Source organism: Panthera uncia (genome assembly GCF_023721935.1).
Source record: "Panthera uncia isolate 11264 chromosome C1 unlocalized genomic scaffold, Puncia_PCG_1.0 HiC_scaffold_4, whole genome shotgun sequence".
In the NCBI taxonomy this organism is placed as follows: domain Eukaryota; kingdom Metazoa; phylum Chordata; class Mammalia; order Carnivora; family Felidae; genus Panthera; species Panthera uncia.
In genome coordinates, this window is record NW_026057585.1 from 96,010,868 (window position 1) to 96,038,168 (window position 27,301).

Consider the following 27,301-nt stretch of genomic DNA (forward strand, 5'->3'; position numbering starts at 1 on the left):
CCACTCTGTGGTGTGAATGATCTTTAATAGAAACTCTCCTGTTTCTGTCTGTCCCTCTCTCCAGAGGCATCGGGACAGGGTGATTCACTGCAGTGTGCGGACATGTCACTCCCTCCCCCCACGCAGAGGATGGAGCTTTGGCATCGATGCCTTTCCTGTCTCCCAGGGGGGTTTCTGAGTCATCGTCTCCAGGGGACAACATTCTGCTCCCACGACAGGAGCCACGGAGGAAGGGGCTTCGGCAGTCCTGGGGGCAGGGAGGGGGCGTGAATCTGATTCAGTCTCTGTGTCTGCTGGGAGCAGAAGTCCTGGGCTGCAGCTCTGCCCGGGAGAAGCTCCAGGGCTCCCTTCTCACACCTAGAGCACCTCTGGGCAGCCGGTTAAGCCCTTGTTCTGCTCAAGTCCCGCCCCATGGAAGAAGCAGAGAAAGAGGACTGGGTATGTCAGGAAGATGGGTGGGAAAGGGCAAGTTGCCACAAAGCAATGAACATGCACTGCTGACTACGGGGCGCCTCCCTGGGCTGGGTCCAGAGCACCAGGAAAGCCCCAGCCAAGGAGGTGTGTTCTGCCTCTGGCTCGCAGCCAAATCCCTCCGATGGTGGCTCCAAGAGCAATGGAGGTCAAGAGCCTGGAGGCTGGTCCAGGTTCCCTGGGGCCCCGACACCCCAGAGTGCTGCCCGGCAGTGGTTGTTGGCAAAGAGGAAGAGGTCCGAGGTGGCTGGCCTGGCCAATTAGGGATCGACGAAGGACACGGCGATGTAGCGGGTGCCCCTGGTGGTGGGGAGCCCCTCGTGGTAGTGCGTGAGTCGCCCGGGGTGCATGAGGGTCCAGCCTTTCCGTGGGGCTCGGATGGAGCAGTTGTAGCGCAGGAACCGACAGCCCCCGCCCTGGGAGACAGGAAGCGTCAGTTCTCCCACGGGAAGCTGGGCCCTTCCCCCACCGCCCTATCCCCCACCTGAGCCACTGCAGCCCAGTGTCCGCAGCCCAGTCTGCCAGGGATGCCTTGTAGAGTGACAGCCACAGCTGCCTAAGGAGGACACTCAACTCAGCAAAGACAGAGGGAGCGAGAGCACTGACCTTGAGTCAGGCAGCCCTGGGCAAAGGTGGGCTACATGCTTTACTAACCCAGGTCTCAGTTTCCCCTCCCAGGAAACAGGCATGAACCTCACAGCGTTATGAGAATTAAGTGAGATGATCCAGGTAAGAGCTCAGGGCCAGGTTTCTCAACCTCAGCACTATGGACATTTGTGGGCAGAAAACCCCCCGTTTTTTAAATTGTGGTAAAATGCATGTAACTGAAACTTTACCATCATAAACATTTTTTAAGTACACAGTTCTGGCGGTACTTTCTCTTGTGGGGGGGCTGCCCTGGGCACCCCTGGCCTCTACTCACTAGATGCCAGTAGCACCGCCACAGCTGTGACAACCAAAAATGTCCCCAGGGGGTGGGGGGACAAAACCGTCCCCTAGGTGAACCCCTGATACGTGGTAAACTCTCAAAAAAATTAGAGGATGCTTGTGTGGGTGTCCTTCACTGTGGCCAGCCCAGGACTGAGTCCCCAAAATGCTTAGAAAATAGCAGCTTAAAAAAAAAAAGAGGGGCGCCTGGGTGACTCAGCCAGTTGAGTGTCCAACTTTGGCTCAGGTCATGATCTCATGGTTTGCGAGTTCGAGCCCCACGTTGGGCTTTGCGCTGATACTGTGAATCCTGCTTTGGATTCTCTGTTTCCCTCTCTCTCTGCCCCTCCCCTGCTGTCTCTGTCTCTGTCTCTGTCTCTGTCTCTCTCTCTCTCAAAAATAAATAAACAGAAAAAAATTTAAAAAAAAATAGCAGCTTAAGGAATGAGTGAATGAACAATGAATGAATGAATGAATGACTCCCTAGCTGAGCACACCTAGAGGCCTCCCTTGGGACCTTGAGGCCCCCCAGAGCTGTCCCCTCTCCACCCCACGTCCTCCTGGTTTCCCCGGCTCTCCCCTCCAACCACCAGCCTGAGCCCCGCACCCTGACTAAGCCCATCCTGCCATTTCCAAGGCAGCCTCTTCCTTCTGAGACTGATGGAAACCCTAATCTCCTTATCACCAACAGCTATCAGGCCTCGAGTACTTACTGCGGGTTCCCATAGGCAACCACCTGAATGAGCTCAGGGAACTGTCACAGCAGTTCTGTGGAGGGCCCTCTACATTTTTCCAGCCAAGATAGGAGGAAACTGAGAGCCTAAGAAACATGTCTGAGGCCACAGAGCTGGTGAGTAGGTAGGCAGGTGCCGGTTTACGCAGTCTGACTTCTGACCTCCCGTGCCCACGCTCCACTGTGTCTGAAGTCCTTTCCCTCACAGACCTGGCACCCTCTCTCTCTCTCCGGTTCTTGGGCACTGGGCCCCGCAGGCCCCGCGGCCCCAACCACCCCGTGAGCAGCTCACCTCGTAATCCACGCCGACCCGGTTCAGGGCGATGTTGATGGTGAAGGTGGAGGCGTCGTGGTGCGGCATGAGGGACGGCTGCTCATCTGGCTTGTAGCGGACAACAAAGGCCAGGTCGAACTGGGCCTGTGTCAAGGGGGTGGGAAAGAGAAGCGGCTGGACAGAAGCCGCTGAAGAGCAGGAGAGGCAGGGGTGCAGAGGAGGGGCCCCTCACGCAGTCTTTGGGATGCTGGCTCCCTGAGGGCAGGTTTGTTCAACGCCGTGTTCCCCCGTGCCTGGCATAGGGAAGGCTTTCAATAAAGATGTGCAGAGAGGGGAAAGGACAGAAGGAAGGGAAGGAAGAGAAGGGAAGGGAGGGGAGAAGAGGGGAGGGAAGCTAGGGCAGAAGGAAGGCAGCTCATCCTTACAACCCTTTATGGCAACTATGCAGGCTGCTGATTCGTCCATCAAGGGCAGTGCCCAGGCAGTCAAAGCAGGGGTCTGGAGAAAGCCTTGTGCGTGAGGCGGTGATCAAGGGAGGGAAGGAGCGCAAAGGCAAAGGGGCAGTCAACAGGTACTCAGTGGGGAGCTAAAGGGAAATTGAGAGAGGAGTGAGTACGCTGGCCAGCGAGCCGGGGGCTTGTCTGCAAGCTGGGCAGAGATATCCTTGAGGCAGGATTTAAGGACACGAAGGAAGGAGTCAGAGGAGTGATGTCACAGGCTGGAGGCAAGACGGGCTGCCCCTACCCTGGACTCTTCCAGAGGCGCTCCCACCATGGGAGGAGACTTCACCCCCACCTGGAGACCAAACATTCAGGCCTCTCCCGCAGGCTGGGACCACTCTCTCTCCTTCCCCCCACTCTCCTCTCCCTAGCCACTCCCCCCATATCCCCTCCCTGGCTACATCCCAGGCACACCCACCCTGGTATAATAGCCTGGGTAGAGCTTCTCGGTCATGGGGGCGATGTACTCCACCAGGAACTTGTGCCATTCCCGCTCGAAGCTGATCTGGTTCATGTGGATGTCGATGGTTGGTACGTTTTCGTAGCCACCCTGGATGCGGTTGTCCTGGAAGTGACCAAGGCGAGCGTGGTAAGCAGAATTCTAAGACGGCCGCCTGGTGTGTGGACTGCCCAACCGCCCCCACCCCACCTGTAAACACGATGGGATGAGGTTAGGGCAGAGGGCAAAGCGAACGGGCTCTGCAGATGTCACTGAGGTAACAAGTCAGTTGACTTTGGGTTGATCACACGGGAGAGTGCCCCGGGCGTGCCTTTAAATGAGCATCTTGAAGAGAGAGACTCTCCCGCTGGCCTGGAGGAAGCACGGGAATGAATTCTGCCACAGGAGCTTGGATTAGGACCCTGAGCCTCACCTGAGACCCCAACCCTGGCCGCCCCTCGACTGCAGCCTCGAGAGACCCCTGAGCAGAGGACCCGGCTAAACCACATGTGGACTCCTAGAAACCCAGAGGTGATACGTGGGTGTTGTTTTATGCTGTTGAGGCTTCGTGGTGATTTGCTACACCGCAGAAAAAACCAGGTGCAGAGGGTCACAGGTTGGCTCAGGCACTAGAGTCCCAGCACTGACCTGGTCCCGGGAGCACAAAGGCTGGCCAGACCCCAGAAAGCATGGGCTATGCCCGTTCCTGGCCTCCGAAGATGATCTCACCACCAAAGCACGTGGATGAGGCTGGTAATCGGAACCACTGGTTACTCCAGCTGCCAGGTCAAAGGTTAGCCAGGCTCTGAGGCACACGGGCCCAGGGCCTCATGTGCCTTTAAAAATGCCCCCTGAACTTTCTAAGATGAGTACAGGTACGGGATTCCTCTTCCAGGGAACCACACAGCCTCTCAATCCAATATGCTACTTGCTTCTGCTGTCTGGTGAATGTGGCCTTAACATCCCTAATTCTTCCTCATCCCACACTTGCGTGTTCCTCCCCCATTACACACCCAATCTGGTAAAGGAAGCGAAATCATTCTAATAACAAACCAGGAACTGGAAATCTAGAATGTGAGATTAAGGCAGCTCAAAGTCACCTAGCGGTCATGGCAGCCTGGGGACCCATACTCCAACCCATTTCTTCAATCCCCTACTCCTCAGTGCCAGAGCACCCCCCGAAAGAGTCCCAGAGAGAGGGGTGCCTGGGCGGTTCAGTCGGTTAAGCGGCGGACTTCGGTTCAGGTCATGATCTCACGGTTTGTGGGTTTGAGGCCCGCATCGGGCTCTGTGCTGTCAGCACAGAGCCCACTTCAGATCCTCTGGCCCCCTTTCTCTCTGCCCCTCCTCTGCTCATTCTCTCTCTCTAAATAGATAAATAAACTTAAAACAAACAAGCGAACAAAGTCCCAGAGAGGTTGGCCAGCTTGCCAGGAAAAGAGCCCAGAGGGCAGGCTCCCCCACATTTCCCAGCCCAGGCACCTGGGCCCCCACCTTGTTATCTCCCAGAGACCACTGGCCATAGTGTTCCATCTCCTCCACCAGCTCGTCACAGGCCGTCTCCGTGAAGATGGGGAACCAGTAGACATCTGGGCAGGGCTGGGGAGGGCGGGGACGGAGGGGAGGACTCAGTCACACGGGTCCGGGTGGCACCGCTGCCTCTTCCCCCACCTCCCCCACCCCCCTGTGGAACCCGCCACAGGCAGGGCCCCTCAAGTGGCCCAGGCCCTTCCCCATACCCTGGTCCGTGAGCTGCTAAAGGGGGAAGGAAACTGAGCTCAGAGCTGGTCTTTCTCAGCCAAGGTCACAGAACTACCGGGGCAGAGCCAGGAAGGGAATGTGCGTACAGAGGGAGGACAGCCCAGCAGGCTTCGGGGCAAATAGAGAAGCACTGTTTCTTGCTACTGGCCCATGGCCCACGGTTGAGACCACATTTGGGGACATTTTCCTCTTCCTCGCCTGGGCCAGGAGAGCAACCCAAGGTCCCGAGGCCCCTGCAGACTCCAGCTGGGAAGTACCGACAGGAGGAAGGACCAGCCCACTGCCCAGGCTCTTGCCCAAGTGCTTCCAGAGCCTCCCCTTCTCTCCTGGGGCAGCTGATTGCCTTCCTCTGCCCTCCATCCCCCTCAGCAGGTGCAGGGTGTGAATCCAGTACCTTTGTCCCCAGAGGCGCCCAGTCCTTACCATCTCTAGCAGCTTCCCTGCCAGGGCCTTGGTGTAGTTCTCGTGGATGTACTTCTCCTTCCAGTCCTGGGGTGGGGGGAGGGGAGTCGGTTGGGGTCCTCAGGCCTGGCCCGGGCCAGCTGGGGCTCCAATGCGGGTGAATGTGTGCATGCCTGGGGGAGGGGGTACGCACCAGGCCCACCGGGTGCAGGTGTATGACGTGGGCACACAGTATGCCTGCAGGAGCTGGTGTCTTCATGGGTACCTACACGCGTGTGCATGTGTGTGCAGGTCTGCGTACAGGTATGTGCATGTGCCCAAGTCAGCCATAAGCTCACAATGTCTAGGAACGCCGTCACCACTTTCTCCTCCTCTGAGCTTCTCGACACCCTCAGAAGTGAGCGAGGCTCAGACAGTATACCCATTTTAGAGCTAAGATAACTGAGACCCCAAAGGTCGAGCGGCTCAACTAAGTCACAGCTGAGGGTCCACAGACCCAGGCCTGACTCCTGGTCTCCCCTCCACTAGATGGCGCTGCCTCTCCAGAGCCCGCTTCTCCCAGCCCAAACCCTGCCCCACACGGTCCCTGGGGTGGAGGAAGGCAGGTGGCAGGTAGCCCTCAGAGCCCCAGCCCTTCTCAGGCTGAGCAGGAGTCCCCTTACACCACTGGCTCGCTGGGGTCCCTTCCTCTCCCTCCCCTGCCCATCCACCCAGGACCTCACCTCGGGGTTGCTGAACACCTCCCAGAGGTCGTTGTGGAGGTGGCTGGTCTGGTAGCTGTCCAGGGAGAGCAGGTGGCCAAAGGTGTGCCGGTTGGTCAGGTACATGAACACATCCTGGGGAGAACAGGACGGATGGAAGAGAGCCCCTCTCCCCCACCAGTCCCAGGAGAGAGAGGCATGGCTGCAGCCTCCTCTGTCCATCAAGTTGGAGATCAGGGAACCAAGTGCGGGCACCCCATCTCGTCTCCCTAGCACCCGGCCAGGCCTGACATGGATACAATCAAGGAGGGCTTCCTGGAGGACTGAATGGGAATCAAAGAACCAATGTTGATGGTGTAGAAGCAAAGAATGGTGTCTGCTCCTGAAGTTCAGAGCACAGGAAGACACCATCATGCTGCCACATTTAAATAAAAATAACCACAGTCGGGGGCACCTGGGTGGCTCAGTCGGTTGAGCATACGACTTGGGCTCAGGTCATGATCTTACGGTTTGTGAGTTCAAGTCCCATATCGGGCTTGCTGCTGTCAGCCTATCAGCACAGAGCCCACTTTGGATCCTCTGTCCCGATCTCTGCCCTTCCCCGCTCACTCGCGCTCTCTCTCAAAACTAAATATTCTTAAAAAATAAAATAACCACAAAAACATATCGGGTGGGGCACAGGGAGAGGGCAAGGGCGTCTCTTTGGCACATTACTCTGTGCTGACAGCTCGGGGCCTGCTTGGGATTCTGTCTCCCTCTCTCTCTAATGTACTAAGGTACATCTAATGTACTCGGGGTACATTTAGGTGGAGAGTTTAGGGTTTTTTGGCTGTGTTGAAAATGTCAATGAAACAGACGGTGTGAAAACTGGGTCCACTAAAATGGTCCCCACGGACCCTAAGGACCAGCCCTCGTGCCTGATGCCCCGAGTGCCCCCCACCAGGCCCTGGCATCTCAGAAGCTCGAGGCCTAAGGCGACAAGATCCAGACCACCTTCTCCATCAACGGGCCCCCCACCGCCGACTGCCCAGCGCTGCCGACCTGCTGCCGGATATTGGCACAGAAGGCCATGTCGGGGTCCAGCTTGCTGTGGTGGAACAGGTCTGTCTGCAACAGCTCAGCCCGCAGGGCACTGCCCTTGATCAGGTAGATGTTGGAGATGTAGGGCACGTTCCAGACGCCACTAAGGGTGAGAGAGGAAGATGGAGGTGGCTGCAGGCCGTCATAGGCTAGAGATCAGGGCCCCGGGGGAGGAGGCAGTCAGAGGCCGGGAGGGCACGAGAGTGCTGACTTGATTCCCCTACCCTGGGCACATGGGCTCAGGACAACTGCCGGGAAGTCCTTCCCTGTGTCTGACTGCAGTCTTCCCTGCTTTGGGTTTCGCAGGAATTCGAGGGCAACAGGGACGGGAATATTGGGGGAAGACGGGTGAGGGCGTTCCCATCCCACAGGTACTCACACGCGCCGCCCCTGCACAATGTCCACATAGTCCTCGGAGCGGGCGTAGTAGCCATCTGCGCTCAGGGCCCCCCAGAAGTTCGACCACAGCCTCCCATGGCGGGTCATCAACGGGGCGATGACGTTCCTGAGGAAGGGAGCACCTCAGTGGGAGTCTCCCTGCCCACTGGGAGTTTGGGGCAGATCTAATTAGGTGCAGGGCGGGGGCGGGGGGAGGAGTGCCCTTTCAACCCGCAAGTGGGGCCTGGAGGGGGGTGGGTTGGCCCATCTGGTTCGTGCTCCCTCCAACAGGGCAGCCGGGAGCGGAGGGCAGGAGGGGCGGCTTGCAGCAGGGAGGAGGGAACATCTTGGACCAAGACAAGGTTGCCGGGCTGGGGCAGGCCCAGGGTGGGAGGTGAGGCCAGGGTGAAGGCGGAGAAGAGAGGCGTGGCGGGGGGCCGGGGGGGCCTGGAGCGGGGGCCCGGGCTTAGAGGGCCAGCCTGCTGCAGCCCACCCACAGCCTCACTTGTTCTGCTCGATCAGCAGGCGCAGGGTTTTAGGCTCCGTCAGGGCCACGTCAGCATCCACGCTGAAGTAGTAGGTGCAGCCACGGTCCTGTCGGCACAGATCCCTGCAGGTAGGGGTTCCGGGGTCAGCAGAGGGGTCCCAGGGTCCCAGAGCAGCGCTGCAGCCTTACTCTCCAGGCCTGCCCCCCTCTGTGACCACAGGGAACCAGCCAAAGTTCTTTAGAGGGGTCAGGCCAGCCCTGGTGCAGGTTGGGCCCAGCAGCCTTGACCCCGAGACCCAAACCCTGGGCTGTTAGGCTCTCAAGATGAATGCCCGGAGCTCAGCGACTGCTATCAAGTGCCCTGAAAACCCTCGGACTGGGGAGAACACGGCCCACAGACAGGTTCGTACACCGCCCAGGGCTAGGGGGTAAACCGGTTCTGCCCCTTCTGAAGTGTAGTTTGGTCACCCGTACCAAAAGCCTTACAAACTTATGCTCTTTTTGTTAATCTGGCCCAGGGCTCAGCAAGGTACAGCCCGTGCTCCAAATCTAGCCCACTGCCTGGTATCATTGTAGGTCGTGACCTAGGAATGGCTTCACGTTTCTGAATGGTTGGGGGAAACGAAAATCAAAAGGAGTCACATAAAAATCATATGAGGGGTGCCCGGGTGGCTCAGTTGGTTAAGTGTCTGAGGTCGGCTCAGGTCATGATCTCATGGCTCGTGAGTTCGAGGCCCGCGTCGGGCTCTGTGCTGACAGCTCGGGGCCTGGAACCTGCTTCGGATTCTGTGTCTCCCTCTCTCTGCCCCTCCCCTGCTCATGTTCTGTCTCTCTCTAGCAAAAAATAAATAAACATTAAAAAAATTTATTTTCAGGGGCGCCTGGGTGGCTCAGTTGGTTAAGCATCCAGCTCTTGGTTTCGGCTCAGGTCATGATCTCATGGTTCAGGGGTTCAAGCCCCACATCGGGCTCTGTGCTAATGGCACGGAGCCTGCTTGGGATTCCGTCTCCCTCTCTCTCTGCCCCTCCCCTGCTCGCTCTCCGTCTACCTCTCTCTCAAAAATAAATAAATACACATTTTTTTAAAGGTTTTAAAAAAACTTATTTTTAAGTCGTATGAAATTCAAATTTCAGTGTTCGGAAGTAAAATTCGTGGGAGCACAGCCACGCCCAACTGTGCTACAACCTCAGGGTCAAGTGGGCATGGCAGAAGAACCTTCCTGGAGGTTCCACAGCCTCGGATCTGGACTAATTCTTCCACAGTCAACAGGGATTACTTGTTTGTTTTAATAGCAAAGGCAAAATCAGAGATCGTCTCTCGAAACTGTCCTTGTTTACCTACTTCTGGCTTTCCAGTTCTTCCTCTTTCTCTGATTTGCTTCCTGCACCCAAATGACACTGCTCAGCCCTACCCAGGAGCCCCCAGGTTGGCAGGGCAGTGCCTATTTCCCCATTTGACAGATGGGAACACTGAGGCCCAGAGAGGGGCAGGAACTTGCTGGAGACCACACGCAGCCTTCTGAACTCCTCTGTCTCCTGGCCTGATGCCCCCTGACACCACGGCCCCCCTGCCCACTACCGTCAGTAGAGATGACCGTGGTGCCCCAGCCCCCAACTCACGCGCCCACGTTCCTGGCGTCGGCGTTTGCCACCCGAACCTCAGGGCCCACCAGTTTCACGGACTGGTACTCGCTGCCATGCTCTGCCAGGAACTGTTCCACCCGAGCCTTGTGGTGTTGCTCCTAGGGGTGGGGGATGGGAGGGTGAAGATGGGGACAGTGGTTCCACCCCAGGACCACAGCACCCCTGCTCCTGCAAGCCACTCCCCTTCATTCCTCGCACACTCTTGGCCATTGGCTTTCCTATCTCCAGACCTCTGCCCATGCCAGCCTTTCTGCCTGGAGTGCCCTTTCCCAGCCATCCCTGACCAGGCCAGGCCCACCAGCCTCTTAAGAGCCTCTGTCACTTGGACAGCATCCCCGACCCCATATCCAGAGTCGTTGATTCTGCCGGTCTGGAGCGAGGCCCAGGGACCTGCTTCGCTACAAAATGCTCCGCGTGATCCTTGGACTGCACTTTGAAAAACAACAGTCCAGGGGCGCCTGGGTGGCGCAGTCGGTTAAGCGTCCGACTTCAGCCAGGTCACGATCTCGCGGTCCGTGGGTTCGAGCCCCGCATCAGGCTCTGGGCTGATGGCTCGGAGCCTGGAGCCTGTTCCCGATTCTGTGTCTCCCTCTCTCTCTGCCCCTCCCCCCGTTCATGCTCTGTCTCTCTCTGTCCCAAAAAATAAATAAAAAACGTTGAAAAAAAAAATTAAAAAAAAAAAAAAAAAAAGAAAAACAACAGTCCATTCCCCAGGCCCCTTGCAGGGGGAAGCGGACAAATCAAGATTTTTAGGATCAAACCCAGGATTCAGAGTGAAGCCCGGCTCAGCTACCATTAGTTGTGTGGCCTTGGACAAGCCACCTCACCTGCCTCAGCTTCCATTCCCTCCCTTGTAAAATGGGAGGGCAACTGAGCCTAAGTCCCAGGGTTCCTGTAAGGAGGCGACAAATCAGACCGGGCTCACAGGTCTTTAAAGACTGCCTGTGACAGTTTTCTTTTTCTGCACAAAAAATGAGAATTCACGTCTCCAGGGAAGCGGGGAGACTCCCAAGGGCAGGGCTGACACCCTTCTCCTGTTTCCACGTGGCACAGTTGAACTAATGTCTGTGACACAGGCAGAGCTGAGCCGAGTGTGTGGCCACAGGGCCCTGGGAGTGGGGTGCTGACTGTCAGGGCTGAAAGGTCTCAGAAGGGGTGCTGCCGGATGAGAGAACATTACGGGAGACAAGAAGCCTTGAGAACAGAGAGAACTCGACGGCGTATCTGGCATCCCGGATGCCAGGGAAATGAGGTGGGACTTTATCCAGCTAGGAAGCGGGGGAGAGGGAAGGAGCTAGGAATACTGAACCTGGGCCTGCTCCCCACAAAGCAGCAGGCCTCAGGGCCCTCCTTGATTCCCCAGAGGGTACGCAGGGAATGAAAACCAGTTTGTCACCGAATCGAATCAGGAAGGACCGACTGAGGCAGGGAGAGAAACAATGACGATGATGACAGCTAGGAGCACCTGTCATATGCCTGCCCTTCCCTCCTGTGTGTTCCCCGTGCCCACTTGTTTAACCCATGCAGCAATTCCACGAGGTCGGCACGATTCTAGCCCCATTGAATAGGTGAGAAAACTGAAGCACAGAGAGGTTGAGCAATGTCACACAGCCGATACAAGCAGTGGCCCTGGGATTCAAACCCGGCCAGTCTGACTCAAGTCAAGCCCAACGCCACTTCCATTTGGCCCAGACAGTGATGCTTCGGTTAGTTCCGGAGATGTCCCAGGCCACCCCGTGAGGCTGGGCCTTGACCCAAGCCTCATGGCGACCCCGCCAAGTGCCTGCTACTCACGTGGTTGTGAATGAAAAGCCGCATCTGTTTCCGGGGGTAGTGGAGGCGGAGGAGCCGCTGGAAGAACAGGGATAGGAACGGCGTGGGCTGTTCGATGAACACGCCGACCAGGACTGTGGGCAGAGCTTCATCCTGCACGGGGAGGGGGCGGCATGAGGGGCTGGCGATGTGGCCACCGGGCCACTGCCGAGCCCCTAGGGTGGCCTGAGGGACCCAGAGCCAGAGGCAGAGGCGTGCAGACTTAGCAGGAAAGGGGCCTGAGCCAGGGAGCTCCAAGCAGGATGTGCAGACAGGCAGAGGCAGGGACTGACAGGGAAACAGAAGGAAGCGGGAGGAGGTGGGGGGTCCCTGCTGGGCAGATCACGTGAGCCTAGACTTGGAGCCAGGACCAGCTGATGGCCTGCTGTCACACAGCCTGGCTGGCATGGGTTTGCAGCGAGCCATAAACAAGGGGTTCAGGGGGCGCCTGGGTGGCTGTGGGTTGAGCATCCAACTTTGGCGCAGGTCATGATCTCACAGTTTGTCAGTTCGAGCCCTGTGTTGGGCTCTGTGCTGACAGCTCAGAGCCTGGAACCTGCGTCAGATTCTGCGTCTCCCTCTTTCTCTGCCCTTCCTCGGCTCGTGCTCTATCTCTCTCTGTCTCTCAAAAATAAATGAACAAAAAAATATATATATTTTTAATATGAATAAACATTTTAAAACAAAACAAAACAGGGGTGCCCAGGTGGCTCAGTCAATTTAGCGTCCAACTCTTGGTTTCAGCTCAGGTCATGATCTCATGGTTCACTGTCAGCACAGAGCCTGACTGGGATTCTCTCTCCCTCACTCTCTACCCCTCCCCCACTCATGCTTTCTCTCTCTCTCAAAATAAATAAACTTAAAAAACAAAAAAATGAAAAAAACGAGGAAAAAGATCCGTGAGTGAGTGGAAGGCAGCTATAGGAGAGGAATCAAGCGGAAGGAACCAGAACTTTGGCATGGCCAGGGGCGTGTGCATGAACAGGAGCCATATGTAATCTCAGAAGGCTTCCAAGAGGAGGTGCCTGGGTGAGGAGGAAGAGGGAACCCCAGACGGGAAGGTTATCCCTTTACCTCCCACCAGAGACGACAGTCTCTTCCAGAGTCACTCAGCCTCCCCATCTGCGAGGACCAAGCGCCCCACGTCTGGCAGCCTTACCCCTATGCCCCTGAGGCTGCGCAGGCCCTCGTCACACACAGCGCAGCCTGTCTCGAAGGTCCAGAAGCGCGGGATGTAGTTGCCCAGGTAGTTCAGCTGCAGCTGTAGGGAGACATGGGGTCGGAGACGAGGGGTAGGGCTGGCCCCGCCCACCTGTAACCACTGAGTCACATCCCTCTCAGCCCCTGGTGTTCCCACACCCCGGCCCTCTAAGGGGACAGGAATGTGGCTTTATTTGGGGCAGGTTTTGGAGAGAATGTTCTGGTGCCCTGAAGATCACCGAAGCTGCTCTGGGGGCCCAGGGAGGACTGGCAGCCTGATACACTTTTATCTCTGGATCTGCCAGAAGCTTGTAAAATGCAGACTGCTGCCTGCCCCCCACCCCAGAGAGTCCAACTGAGCAGCTCTGAGGTGGGGGCAGGAAGTCTGCTTTAATACCCTCCCCTTTCTCTCTGACATGGTGGGGGGAGTGGAGGGGGTCGGGGACCACACGTGAAGAAGTGTGCTGTGAGCCAGGGCTGGCTCCCCGGGGCATGTGAGGTCCGGTCCGCACCCCAGCTGCTTCTTAGCTCCAGAAGCGCAGGGACCAGTCTGTGCTGCTCATGACAGACTATGCCTTATGTCCTTCCTAAATGTTTGCTGAATGAAGAAACAAGTCTGCCCTGGGATGATGGGGTACGGATGACTTGGGGCAGCCCAGCTGTGGCCTGGATGGGGTCAGCAACCTCCTTTCTGTCCTGGGGTTCGGCAGGGATGAACATTACTGACCGTCACAGCAAGGAAACAAGTCACCATGCTGAACTCAGATGTGAGGACAGAGGCAGCCAGAGGGCAGCGGGGCCCAGGGGGGTGGCTCTGACCCCAAGGAGAAGCGGTGGGGTCACAGTGAGAGCAGAATTGAGCCTCTGGCCCTGCTCTCACTCTCCCCAGGGGCTGGGGCCTCTCCCTACCTTGGTGGGCCCATTGCCATGAATCAGGACCGGAAGGGTGTCATAGGCAAGGTTCCTCGCTCTCACGTGGCCCATTTCAAACTTGAGCACCACCTCATCTGGGGGTCAGAAAGCACAGAGACATCCAGTATCAGGTCTAGAGACCAAGTTCAAGTCCTAGCTCCTGCTCAGGGCTTGTTCTGGGCTATTAACATCACTTCTTCGAGCCTCAAGTTTCCTCGTCTGTGAAATGGGGGTAAGAGCGGGAGGGCTCTGTGTTGGGCAAGCACTCAGCACCACTTCTGGAACATAATGAGCATAGAATCCACTGCAACCCCCAGTATTTATGGTGATTACTTATTCAAGCCAGAAGCAGGAGATGGGAGAAAACAAAGACCTGAAACATCCCAGCTAGAGAAGCTCCAGGGACAGAGCCTGGGGGCACCTGCTCCGACAAACGACAGACCTGGAGAGCAGCACTGAGAATGTGCCAGCCCCAGCGGAAGGCCTGAGCAAGGTGGGGGACAGGTCCTGTCCTGGTGGAGAGACCCCCACGGGCAGGATCCTGACAGATCCTCTGACCCCATTAGACAACAGGAGGTAGCAGCCCATCCAACAGTTACAAATGCAGAGGAGTCTTCCGTCAGAGGCCTGGGAAGACACTGGGGAGGGAGGCCCTCCGTGTGGGTAACCATGTGAAGGGGCCCCTCTGCGCAAGCGCCTGGCTCCCCCAAGAGACGCTCAGGACCCAGCTTCTTAGTCTAGGTTCCTGTGCTTCCAGAAGCCATAGACAAAAGGGTATGGCTTTTCCTGCACCTTCCTGGGAAAGGACTCATTAGATTCTCAAAAAATAAGATTCCATTTATCCCATAAAATCACCAAGCAGCTATTGGGTCCAACTATCCTTTTTTTTTTTTTTTTTCCAACTACTCTTTTCTTAAGATGTCCATCAGCTTCCTGTGCCAGCCACCTGGGAGGTGGGAGGGCAGGGAAGGAGAGGAAGCAGGAGCAGGGATGCGTAAGAACCAGGGATGCAGGGCTGGGGACGGGTACCTACTGTGCACATCGCCCACCTGCTCCCAGGTTGAATTGCTGCCTCCTCCCCTGGTGTCCCGCAGGCTCTTAGACTGACCTCTTGGCCCTCCTTTCTCCACCCCCAGGGAAACACAGCTCTGCCCCAGGACATCCAGGTGGCCTCTGGGACCTGGGGATGGGGCAAGTGAACTCCTGGAACAATAGCCAGAGAGAAACCAGCCTCTTCTCCTCCTTGGGCTCAGGCCCTGCCTGGAATCCTCATCACCTTATTAATGACTCTCTTAGGATCCCTCTCCCCATGGGGGCCGCTCACCCAAGGCTCCATCCAGATTCTGGAAGATACGGCAGCGGTGGTCCAGGGTGATGTTGATCTGCTCCTGTAGGAAAGAGAGCACTGGGCTGCAGCAGGGACAGGCCCTGGTGGAGGATGGGGCTCCATCATGCCCAGTGTGGGGAGCCTGCCTTCCTACTTCTGCCCCTTCCTCCCCCCAACACCCGCTGTGCCCTGGCACACCAGGACAGCTCGGAGCCCTGTGATCTACTGGTCCAGTGGCTCTACTCACAGAGAACCAGGGACTTTCAGAATTAGAAGGCATCTAAGGCAACAGCTGGTTCAAGTATAACAATCACGATGACAACAAATGTTTTTCACTTTACTGTCAATCAATGATCTAAATACTACATAAGCATTAATTCATTTAATCCACACATCCTTTTTTTTTAATCTTTAAAAATTTTTTAAAAATGTTTTTATTTATTTTTGAGACAGAGAGAGACAGAGCACGAGCAGGGGACGGGCAGAGAGAGAGGGAGACACAGAATCCGAAGCAGGCTCCAGGCTCTGAGCCGTCAGCACAGAGCCCGACGCGGGGCTTGAACTCACGGACTGTGAGATCATGACCTGAGCCGCAGTCGGACGCTTAACCGACTGAGCCAACCAGGCGCCCCAATCCAAACAACATCCTTATGGGAAAGTCCCACCATCACCATATTTTACAAATTTAAAAAACAGGGCACAGAGAGGTTGGATAACTTGCCTAAAGTCACACAGCTAATAATTGGTTAAGCTGGCATTTGAACCCCAGGAGCCCGGCCCTGAGGTCCCTGTTCACTGCACAGGGCTGCCTCTTCAAGATCCAGCTGTGTCTCATGGAGCCCTAGGCCAGGCCAACAAAGGCAAGTGGCATGCTAGGCCCAGTCCTCATCCCATAGAGAGGGAAGGGGACTCCCACAGAGTCCGCTTTTATGTTTTGGACCCTGGGCTTCTGCAAATGATGTCACCCGAGGCAAAGGGGAAGGAGGAGGAAAGACTGAGTTAAAAAGATCAAGTTCATGTTTCTACCGCACAAGTCCAGCTGTTTCATTTCAGTAGTTCGTGGATAATAAAAACTGAGGCCGAGAGAGGGGAAGTGACTTACCCTAGGTCGCACAGCACCGCATGGATGGAGGTTATGGGGACAAGCAGGGAAGAATCCAGGAATCCTGACCCCCTCCACCCAAGGACTCTCTGAGTTTCCTGCCTGCCTGGAGGACACTGGCTAGTTTGGGGCGACACTGGTCCAGACCTGCCACCTTCAGTCCCTTCGATGACCCCTGCCTCCCTTAAGGCAGGCTTGGAGGTCATGGCACAGGTCTGGCCAAGACCTCTTCAGCCTCCAGAAACCTGCCCGCCCCCCCCAGGCAGGGTGGGGCAGGGGCAGCTCAGCCTGTCAGTTCCTTTCAGTACCATCACCCCCAAAAAGGAGGCTATGAACTCCTGTCTCGCTGACTTGAGTGTCCGTGAGGGTGAAGGCCCCCACTGTCTTCTTCGCAGCCGCATTCCTGCCCTGCACCTGACAGTGTCTCACATACAACAGGCGCTCAATAAATAGCCGCTGAGCACCTGAGTGAATCTGCGAGTGAAAAAGTGGGGGCTCAACCCACGGAGTCAGGGGGCACTGCTCCCACTATAGCATCAAGATCCAGCGTCAAGATCCCCCCGCCCTGCCCCTGTTCCTCAGCCCCACCCGCCGCCCCTTACCCTCTTCTCTGGGTCCAAGAAGATCTTGGTGTAAAAGAGCTGGTCACTGTCACCGTCCTGGCCCTCCCACTCGGCCACCAGTTTGCTGAGGCTGGGGGCATAACCGATGAAGCCTGCGGTTGGTGGGGGACACACAGAGACAGACACTTAGCTTCCGGCCTCTAAACCAGAAGCTTCTTCCCAGACTCTGCTTTCATTCATCTCCCACTCCTTTACCTCCTCTTAGAGGTCCTCCTGGATTGAAGGGAGGTAATGTCTGTAGGCTGAAAGCAACCTGCTAGTTCATGCCACTTGGTGACAAGTTCCCCCTGAGTTCACAGAGAAAGATCAATGGCATCCACTAACCTGAACCAAATCAGGTGCCGGGCACCACGTAGGTGGTGAATAAATGCATCAGACCAGGAGTCCCTGGAGAGCAGAGCTGGTAGGACATAGGCTTGGAGCCCCTTTTCTATAGTTATCTGGGAAACTTGGCCCAGAGAAGGGCAGAGGCTGGGCCAAGGTCACACAGTGCAAGGGGGCTTAGAGGGAAAAGCCCACACAGCTCCTTGGCCACAGTGCAGACTGGAATGGAGAGAAAAGGGAGAAGGGGCCAGCCAGGGAGGGCTCCACCCCAGGGAACACCCCCAGCCTTGGGCCAGGACCAGGCCATCTAGACTGTGCTAACTCTCTCAGCCAATGGGGAGAAGTGGCTGCCGGAGACGAACCCCCTTCCGTGGCTGGACAGAAGAATCCAGAATAAAATATGGATTTTACTCTCCATGCAATAAGAAGGCATTGAGTGATGCGTGTGGCTTTGCGCCTGGCTACTGGGTGGAGAGCGGACTGGAAGGGGTGAGGGCTGAGGCCGGCAGAGCAGGCAGGAGGCGACTGCAAATGGCCGGGAGCCAAGTGAGGCGGCAGCAGTGGGGGATGGACACGAGGGCAGAGTGGAGACCTTTCAAAGTGGGAGTGGCGTCACCAGCCCGCTGACTGAGAGGCTGGCGGGGGGGGGGAACCGAGGGAGGATATTTAGGGGTGGCTCTGGTTTTGATCTGTGCAGATGGGTGGCTGTTCACAAGATGGGGAGGACTGCAGGTGGCAATATGTCCCGACGGCAGCGGATGGACCCCTCTGGAACCTGCCCAGCCCCACCGCGGCCTCCGCGCCCAGACTCCTCACCTCCAGAGCCCAGGAACCTCTTGCCATCGGACACTGCCGGGTACTTGGCCTCCAGCCTGCGGTCAGGGTAGATAAGCTCCTCGGCCGAGAAGACCACCTGGCTCCTGGCCTGCCGGAACTTCTTCAGGAGCTCTCGAGGCCCCGACGCAAACACCACGTCATAGCTGTGGCCAGAGCCGAGGAAAGTGGGGGCGAGGCAGAGGTGAGCAGGGGCTCATGAGGCCACCTTTCCCATGCCACCCCTGGGCCACGCCAGGGGAAACGGCTCTTCCCTGCTGTCTTTGGCCAGCCCGTGGCATTGCCACCCCGCCCTGGGCAGAGATGGTCCCCACCTCACACTCGAAGCATGGCTCACCCCACCTGGGCAGGGCCCCCTGCCCATCTCACCACCCCTGGGAATGGTCTTTTCTGGGCTCACAGGCCCCCTCAAACGGTAGGCAACCTTAGCTAGAGCGAGTCCCCCCTCACCCCCGATATCCTGCAAGGGCTAGAATATTCTAGAATATTCTCTCTGGGCCCCACCCAGGAAGCCCCCAGCCACCCACCTGTCTGTGAAGAGAATGACCAGGTTTTCCTTGTCTGCGTGCTTCTCCAGAGCTTTCTTCAGCAGCCGAACCTTCAGCCCTCCACCTGATGACGCCCCCTTCTCCCCATTCCAGTCTTCCCCCAGGCCCAGCGCCTACAGAGAAAGGCCCTTTAATGTGGGCTTTTGGTACAGAAGTATCTTGTCAGCCAAAATTCTACCTCTGCCTGAACAGTGAACATCTTTGCCTGTCTGTCCAGCACCTCCTCCCTCACCTGTGGGGAAACCATTCTACACCGTGTGTGAGGCTGACAGGGCTCTGGGGGTGGAGGTGGGGGTGATGTGACCACACCTGGCCAGTCAGTGTCCCATCCTTCCCCCAGCCATGGGTTTGGGCATGTGACCTAAGCATGGCCTGTCAGACTCTTCCCTGGGACTGTTCTGTCCCAACTACGGAAAGGCTGTCTAGTTCTGTCGAGGTTGAGAAGCTGAGGCATGTGGGTCTGTGACTGGTGGTCATCCTGCCACCATGTAGAGACAGCATGCCTGCAAATGAAGGCCAAGGGAACCTGGAGATAGAAAGATAAAGCCCTAACCATGCAGCTCGAACCCCTAGATCCAGCTGTGCCTGAAGCAACCCTCTGCTTCAACCTGCATTCATGTGAGCTAATCCATTTTCTTTCCGGCTTAATGCCACTGGATTGCAAGCTGTGTAGGCAATGCCCTGGTCTGCCCTGTCATCATTCCAGCCCCAGTGCCTACCAATGTGCCTGACAGAAGGAGGAACTCAGCACACTCAGCTAAATACTGGAATGTCTCCCTGCAGGGCTTAGCCCCCATCCTGCACACAGAGGACACCAGAGGACAGCTCAGCCTCTGTTTCTTTAGAGCAGAGTTTATACAGGTAAGATCTCCAGACTACGGCCGTCTCAAAATCCCTTGGCGGGGGAGGGGGGAGGAGGGAATTGGTAAAATGCTGGTTCCCAGGCCCTGCCTTCTAAACCAGCCCTACTCCCCTAGCGTTAGCATCGCCCCATAGCCCTCCTGTCTCACTTTCCCCACATTCCCAACTCTGGCACCTCCCAGACTTTGCTTACATTCTCCCCTTCTTGCTTTTCCTAACTCATCCTCCTCTTTTGGGCTTCCAGAAGCTTTCCCTGTGGCCCCAATCAGTTCGGGAAGGGCAAAAACCCAGCTCCTGGACTCACCCGCTACCCCGCGGTTGTCCTGGCCCCTTCCCCCCACCGGGAGCCTCTTACCTGGATCTTGTAGTTGAAGAACTGGCCTGAACGCTTGAAGCGTCGGAACCCCTCAGTCTCCTTCGTGGCCACCGTGAGGACTAAGAGGTTGTCTATGGACAGAGGACGGCGTGGTGAGTGGGAATGGAGGGTGAGGAGAGGTGACAGGCAGGAGCAGGTCATTGTTCCTACATGTGTCAAATCCCCGCAGGATGTGCCCTCACGTCCACCCATTACAGACAAGGGCCCAGGGCCCGGGTAGGAAAGATGTACCGAAGGTCACTCAGCTGGTTAATGATAGAGCGGGGACAGAACCCGGGTCTCCTGGAATCTCCTCCAGGGTTCTGTCCCCCTAGGAACTGAATGGCACGACAGGAGGCGCCCAGAACAGAAGCGTCTGCACCTTGCGTGGTGGGGCTGGGTTTCTCTGGATTTAGGGGGCTGTGGCCCCAACACGGGGGCGGAGGGAAGGGTTCGTCCTGAATGCCAAGCACCAGGGGGACCTCTCTAGCTGATGCTGGACATGAGCCCAGGGATGGCCACCTGCCTGCACCCAGGGCGCACACTGCTAATCCATCCCAACAGCCTTTCCTGCTGAGCCTCTCCGCCAACATGTGAGAACCTCTGAGTTGACCCTGAGTGGAAACGGACTTGAAATCCTCAGCTTTGGCCAGAATAGCTGTACTACCTTAATAAGAGACTTCTCTCAGGCTCTGTCGTGTGGCTTCACCTCTGCAATAGAACCTGCTGAGGGGCGCCTGGGTGGCTCCGTCGGATAAGCATCTGACTTAGGCTCAGGTCACCATCTCGCGGTCCACGAGTTCCAGCCCCGCGTCGGAATGCGTGCTGACCGCTTGGAGCCTCGAGCCTGCTTTGGATTCTGTGTCTCCCTCTCTCTCTCTGCCCCTCCCCAGCTTCTGCTCTCTCTCTCAAAAATAAATAAACATTAAAAAAAAAAAGGCTACCCAATTGATTCTGATTGCAATCAGAGTTAATCACCAACTTAAGGAAATCATGATTCATTAAAAAAAAAAAAAAAAAAACCTGCTGAAAACAGCTCCCCAGGGGGCATCTCTGGGAGCCCTGGGGAAGCCCCTTCCAGATCACAGTACGAAGGGGCACCTGGCTGGCTCAGTCAGTAGAGCATGCAACGCTTGATCTTGAAGTTATGAGTTCGAGCCGCACGCAGGGCAGAGAGATGACTTAAAAAAAACAAAACAACACAAAAAACAAACAAACGACAAACAGTACAGTGGTCAACCCTTTATCCATGGGAAATGCATTCCAAGACTCCCAGCGGATAGGACCGCTCCACAGATAGTACCAGACCCTATATACGCGATGTTTTTTCCTATGTGTATGTATCTACGATAAAATGTAATTATAAACGAGGTACAGTAAGGAATGAACAATAGCGAATAATAGGATGGAACAATTATAACAACATACGGTAACAAGCATCATGTGGATGTGGCCTCTCGTGCTCACCCTCCTTGCGATGCTGTGACATCTAAATGCCTACCTGACGAAACAGAGTGAGCTGAATGACACGGCACTGAGACATAGTTAGGCTGGAGGATCATCTGCTTCCGGACCCTGGTTGACCGTGAGTAACCGAGGCCGCGGGTAAGGGGAGGCTACTGTTACCCACTTCAGGGAATGCCAGACTCATTCAGTGAGATCGGGCCTGTAAAACCCTCGTTGGGTTTTACTAAGAGCTATGACTGGTGCTGATCAGTGAGAGGCAAACACCCTGCTTTGGCATTCAAGGCCCTCCCTGATCGGCCCAAGTGACGTACTCCTTCCCTCCATTGGGTGGACGAGATCTCCCCCAGCCAGGGGTCTCACCTTGCTGAGCTCCTCCCCTCCTGCCTCAGCTCCCTCTCTCTGTCCCCTTTCGCTAATCTTCCTCCAGGTCCCAGGGCCAGTGACAGTGACACCCCTTCCCTGCCACCGCCTCTATGAAGCCTTCTGAGATTTGTCCTGACCTCTCTCCTGCCTTTAGAGGTAGGACACCCCCCCCGCCCACCACTTATTACCGTTTCATGGGGTCCAGGACATAATGCTTTCCTGGGCGAACTGACCCACCAAGTGGCCAGGCCAACACAGGCAAGTAAGACCTTCCCATACACCCCCACCCCCCTAAAAACAAGAGAAGCCTGGGCTGAAAGAACAGAAGCGTATGGAAAGGGGAGGCCTCACCACCTGACCTTGGGGGCCAGGAAAGAGGGGTGCTGCTCCTCACACTTGAGGAGAGGCTCCCCCAGTTCTTGCCAGGATGGTTAAGTGTCCCTGCACCTCCCCCCCCCCCCCCCCCCCCCCCCCCCCCGAGCGAGGAGAAGAGAGTGGCTGGCTCTGAGGCCCTCCTGTCCTTGGCAGGGAACGCTGGGACAGGGAGTGTCACATTTCACAGATGGACAAAGCCCGCGTGTGTGTGTGTGTGTGTGTGTGTGTGTGTAAGTTAGTGGATCAGGGCTCCTGAAGACAGGCTGTGGTGGGAGGGGCTTGAGGGGGTAGGCATCTCAAGGCTCCTTTCCTGAGTCCCCTCTCGCAAAAGAACAGGTACCCGATGGCTAGCCTTTACCGAATACCTTTGGCACGCAGGACTCGGTTCTAAGCACTTTACTCTCCTGACTCCCCACTCTACAGTTAGAAACCTACCGCTCAGAGATGGTAACTTGCCCAAGGGAGCCAGGAAGTGGTAGCACCAGAATGTGGTCACAGAAGTCTGGACCCAGAGTCCCCTCTCTTAACCTCTGCACGCACTGCCCTGGCTTGGGGCAGTGACCAGCTGTCTGTCTCTCCATCTGTCTGAAAAAACCCTAGCTGAGATCGAGGAGAAGGTCCCAGGCTATGCTGGACCCTCCCCACCCACCCAGCCTGTCTCTTCTCTGATTTCCAGGATGATCCCAGGTGCCCCATGGGGGCCTTAACAAATCTAGTAGCCGAGGACTCCAGAAGATCACCTGGTCCAGAGGGTCAACCTGCCTACATAGCAGCATCACAGGGAGCCTGTGAATTCCAGGACCAGAGGTCTGAGATGGGCCCAGGAGTCTGGATTTTTTCTACCCTTCCCAGGTGATTTCTGATGTTAGCCCATTGGGAAATTTCTGATCCGACCCATCCCCCGGTCCTGATCGGGGCTCCGATGCAGGGGTGCGGGGATGGGTCACAGCAAGAGAACTCAAGGCAGACCCCTCCCCCAAGGGACCCTGCCATTACCTCTCAATACCCCCCACCCCCACGCAAGCTGCCTCAGTGAACCCAACCTTTGCCCCATTCCCTTGCCTTGCCTGCACAATTCACTCCTCCTTCCTCTGAAGAGGCCCCAGTCCTCCAGGAAGCCCTCTTTCCTCTGCCCAGCAGGTGATGCACCAGTACAAACATGTTCCTTGTCCCTTTTGCCAGGCCAGGCTCCTGTCTTTATTTCCTTGGCCTCCCTCCCCCTCCCTGGGGCTGGGACTGAGCGTGACTCAGGACGTCTGGTGTATACCGTCTGGCCTTAGGGAGCACGGTGGGCAGGTGACTCTAGTAAGCACTACCACCGGTTGAGCCCTTGCTAGAAGCCACATGCCACACAAAGTGTGTTACAGTCATCACATTTAACTATCGACATCCCATGTGGCAGGTGATAGTTCTACCCCTCCCTTCTATAGGCAGGAAACTGAGGCACAGAGAGTCCAAATGACCTGCCGCAGGTCACAGAATCTTGCCGGGAGAAGGGAATGAGCTGGAACTCCAAATGCCTGTGTTCTTAACCTCACCATTTCTCTGTCCAACATCCTGGAAGGCTGCAGACCGAATCCAGCATTTCCAGCCGCCCTCTCTCAGGCATCCCCAACGTGGACATTCGGCTCCAGTCACCCGGCAGGCAGCCAGGGCACAGGGCAGGCCACAGGGTGTCAACGTGGAGGCTTCGGTATGGAGCACCAGGGCCCTGCCCCCCTACTTTCTGGCCGGTCCGGCCGGCCCACCGGGGGCCAAAGCCAGGGTCCCCATGAGGCCTGCCACCCAGGGCTCTTGGCCCTCCAGACCTGCTGCCCAAAGTGCAGCACTGGTTTTCCCCGACAGACAGGCTGTGATCCAGGATCAGAGGTGAGCAAAAGGCAACAGGGCAGAGCGGCAGACGGACTGCTGGTGAGTAACTTAGCTTCTCTGTGCCTTTTATCTGTAAAATGGGGTCATAACAACAATAGTAGTACTTTCCTCCAGAGACTTTCGTGAGTACTGAATGAGCTAATGTCCGTGAAGTGCTTAGCATAGTACCCGGCTGCGGGTGCCACATGTCATAGGGAACGTCCCGAGAGAAGGGCATGTGTGTGGCCAGGTGCTGCCCCGGGGGTCAGGGATGCAGAGAAGCCACCTTGCTGAGAGCAAGAATGATGGGGACAGGCTGAGCCCGGGGGCCTGGGGGAATACAGATCCCTCTTTGGGGTCCAAAGAGAAGGCTGGGAACGCAAGATGGCTCTCCAGGCACGGTCATGACGCACCCAGTCTGCTCTCTGGGGAGGTGGGAATGAAGCTCCTCCCCATCCTCCGTGCTCCCCCCAGGCTTGAACGGAAGCCATAAACGGTGCGGCAGAATGGCAGGAGATGTACATTCCCAGTGCCCAGGAGCCCGGCGTGCCTCCCCTGGGTCTGAAGCCCTACTCCTTTCTGCCCCTTCAGTCCTCCTCGGACACTCCCTCCCCCCACACACATCCAGCTGGGCCCGCCTGACTCCTGGGACCTTTCCACTCCCTGCCTGGAACAGCATGACCCGGGACCCCCGCCCACGCCCTGTTGACTTCCCAGAGCCTTGGAACTTGGCGGCTGTCAGGCTCCAGGTGGGCCTTCCCTCTCCATGGCCAAACCGAGGCCTGCAGGGACAGGCGGGAGCCCAGGGAGAGAGCAGTGATCAGCTAGAAGTCTCTACAAAAGGGAGAAAGGACCAGGTCTATGGGAATTTGTTCGTTTGAATGTCGCTTTGTCGACCGTCTCTTTCTGTCTCCCACATTGGTCTGGGGGCTCCCCCAGCATAGGGCAATGTCTCCCTTCTCAAGCATAGGGCATTCTGGGAGCAGAGGGCTGTATCTCCCCCCATAACATTGGGTACCTACTGAGGTGAGCAGTTCTGGGCCCACCCACCGCTAAAACTGGGAACTCCCTAAAGTGGAAACCCCATCTTTCTCTCCATGTGCCAAATCCACGTGCGTGTGGGTACAAGCTGCGAAGAGCGCCATTCCTGAACCTGCCCACTGGAACATTCCTCGGCAGCTGCCCCATCCCAGCCACCTGGCACCGACCGGGCACCCCAGCCCAACCAGGGGAAGGGAGGAGCTGGCCTCTCTGGGGGGTGCCGGAGCGTCCCCCACTCCCGACACCAATCAGTGGGCCTGCAGGACCAACTACCCTCCCACTCTGTCCTAGCCAGCAGGCTGAGGGTCCCGCCTCAGTTGGGCCTGGGAGAGTTGAGCAGGCTCCTCCAGACAGCATCTCTGACCAACAGCACCCCACCCCCACCCCATCCAGACAGGGGTCGGCGGAGATGAGCAGCGGGTCTGAGTCCCAGTCAATGACCCCACCTCCAAGCACCTACCACGACCCGAGACCAGGTGTTTAACCTTTTGGGCCCTCAGTCTTCCTATCTGCAAAATGGGCTAATGATTCCTTACTTATTAAAAGGATCTGGATAGAGCAAGGGAAGAGAAGGGTCTCAACCTGAGAGGGGCTTGACATTAGCTCCATGTCTGGCAACCTGTTACCTCTTGTCCGTCAATCTACTATTTACTTACGATCTACAAGGTGCTCTGCCTGGATCATCTCAGTCACACACTCAATCCTGCAGCTTTAATGGGACTCCCTTCTGTCTCCTCTGTCCCTTCCAGTCACCTGCCGGGGCCAGCGCGCCTGAAGCCTTGTCATCGATTTGGTCCCTGACTCACTTCTGTGGGCTTCATTGTGGGAGCAGGAGTTTTTTCTCCTCCAGTGGTCTGAGGCGGAGGGAGCCCACATCAGCAGAAGCAGGGGAAAGAGAGGCCCAGGAAACAAAGGCTATTATAGGGCGCCTAGCTCCTGGCCAGCGAGTGGACCTAGGCCACAGGCCTTTGGCACACACTATCAGCCCAGCCCTGTGCTCAGCACCTGCATCACGGGATTTTTTTGACCTGTGTTACTACCCTGCTGGGATACTCCAGGAAAGCAGGCGGTGCTGGGTCCAAGAAAGAAAATGCCGGTGTAGGCCAGGTATTGAGCTGAACCCTCACCAGGAGGCCTCATCTCCTGGAATCCTGGTCAGAGCACTAGGACTCAGGTACCACTGCCCCCACTTTGCAGGCTAGAACACCAAGCTTCATGGAGATTAGTCACCGCGGGCTTTACCGCTAGGAGATGTGTGGCCTTGGGCACAACCTGGCACAAAGGAGGTACTAAGAAACGGTGGTTCCCATCCCCTCCCCTGGTGAGGGTCTTCTATACCACCATCCTGCCTCCTCTGGCTCCCGGGTTCTCAGGAAGGAGGGCAGACAAAACAGGGAACCGTGGTCGGGGTGGCCAGTTCAGCTCTGCTTTGCTGGGATTGCCCACAGGCTATGCTCTCCTCCGGGCTCGCAGATGTTCAGCAGGCAGCCCTGGAGGTGACCCAAGGAGCGGTGGGGAAGACACTAGCACCTACTCAGAACGATGGGGCACACTCTGAAACCTGCCCTGGGGATGTAGAGGGAACCCTAGACACGGAGTCCAGTGGGTCTAGAACCAACCACTCCAAGACTGGACAATCCTGGGTAGTCACTGCACCTGTCTGAGCCTCAGTTTCCCCAGGTGCAACCTGGAGAGAGTTAAGACCCACCCAGCAGGCGCCCCGCAGACCACAGAGGACTGATATGACAGCGTAAATGGCTCTGCCACGTGAGCCACCCCCTCCTCTCCCCACCCCAGTGGCTGTGATGCCTACGGTCTCTGAGCCCGGCTCGGAAACCAGGCACCCCTGGGTGTCAATCCTGGTTCCAAGGCCCCCAAGCTGTGTGATCTTGGGCAAGTGAGCCGACTCCAGAACCTTACATAGTGTGCCCCTCTGGAAAAGGGGGTAATAGAAGAGCTCGCTTCCGCAGGTTGAGATCAGCTTAACCGATAGCTGGCCGATAACAAGTGCTCCCTAAACAGTAGCCATTGGTATTACTGTCATGAGAGCTATTATGATTTGGATGGACCTCGGCTGTCCCTCCCCTCCCGGCTGCACGGACGTGGGAACCGCAGCGCCAACAGAGGAAGTGATTTGTCCGAGTCACCAGCGAGTCAGTGGCCAAACGGCCAGAACCCGGATCCCCTCGGAAGCCCAGGCCTCCCGTGCAGCCCAGACCAGCCTCTCGGGCCCCGGGCCCGGCCCGCGCGCTCACCCTCCGGCTTGGCGTCGCCCTTCGCTTCGGCCAGGAGCAGCCAGCCCAGCGGGGCCAGGAGCAGCAGCGGCCGCATGGCCAGGGTCTGGGGACGTCCGGCCGTTCCCGCCGCGCTCGCAGTCTGGAAACTTCGCGACGGGGCCCGCGGTCCGGCTGCCACGCACGGAGCCCGCCCCGGGGGCGGTGTCGCGCCGCCCTCTCCTCCCTCCCCGCCGCCCGCCCGGGGGAAGGCTTTTCCCGCAGACTCGCCCGAA

At 57.0% G+C, this 27,301-nt stretch overlaps 1 protein-coding gene across 2 annotated transcripts; it reads right to left on the reverse strand.

Moving 5' to 3' along the window:
• PLOD1 (procollagen-lysine,2-oxoglutarate 5-dioxygenase 1) lies at positions 1-27,301 on the reverse strand. 2 transcript variants are annotated; one of them, XM_049618073.1, is made up of 19 exons: positions 27,048-27,301; positions 19,696-19,787; positions 18,459-18,592; positions 17,914-18,077; positions 16,753-16,865; positions 15,046-15,109; positions 13,719-13,816; positions 12,769-12,870; positions 11,592-11,723; positions 9,774-9,895; positions 8,172-8,276; positions 7,668-7,793; positions 7,250-7,391; positions 6,230-6,343; positions 5,529-5,594; positions 4,839-4,943; positions 3,324-3,470; positions 2,424-2,549; positions 1-887 (listed from the first exon to the last, which is right to left on the reverse strand). In XM_049618073.1, exons 1-19 carry the CDS (start codon positions 27,121-27,123, stop codon positions 732-734), a joined length of 2,184 nt encoding a protein of 727 aa, XP_049474030.1. In that variant the 5' UTR covers positions 27,124-27,301; the 3' UTR covers positions 1-731. The 2 variants fall into 2 exon arrangements, with proteins under 2 accessions (XP_049474030.1, XP_049474029.1); XM_049618072.1 differs by lacking the exon at positions 27,048-27,301 and having other exon boundaries at positions 19,696-21,668.

Coding starts and splice junctions, on each gene's coding strand:
- PLOD1 (XM_049618072.1), bottom strand. CDS start 19,908: ATGGGTGGACGTGAGGGCACATCCTGCGGGGATTTGACACATGTAGGA. Junction 9,896..11,591: donor GGCTTTTCATTCACAACCAC/GTGAGTAGCAGG, acceptor CCCCACCCCTAG/GAGCAACACCACAAGGCTCG. Junction 4,944..5,528: donor CAGGGAAGCTGCTAGAGATG/GTAAGGACTGGG, acceptor CGCCCTCCCCAG/CCCTGCCCAGATGTCTACTG.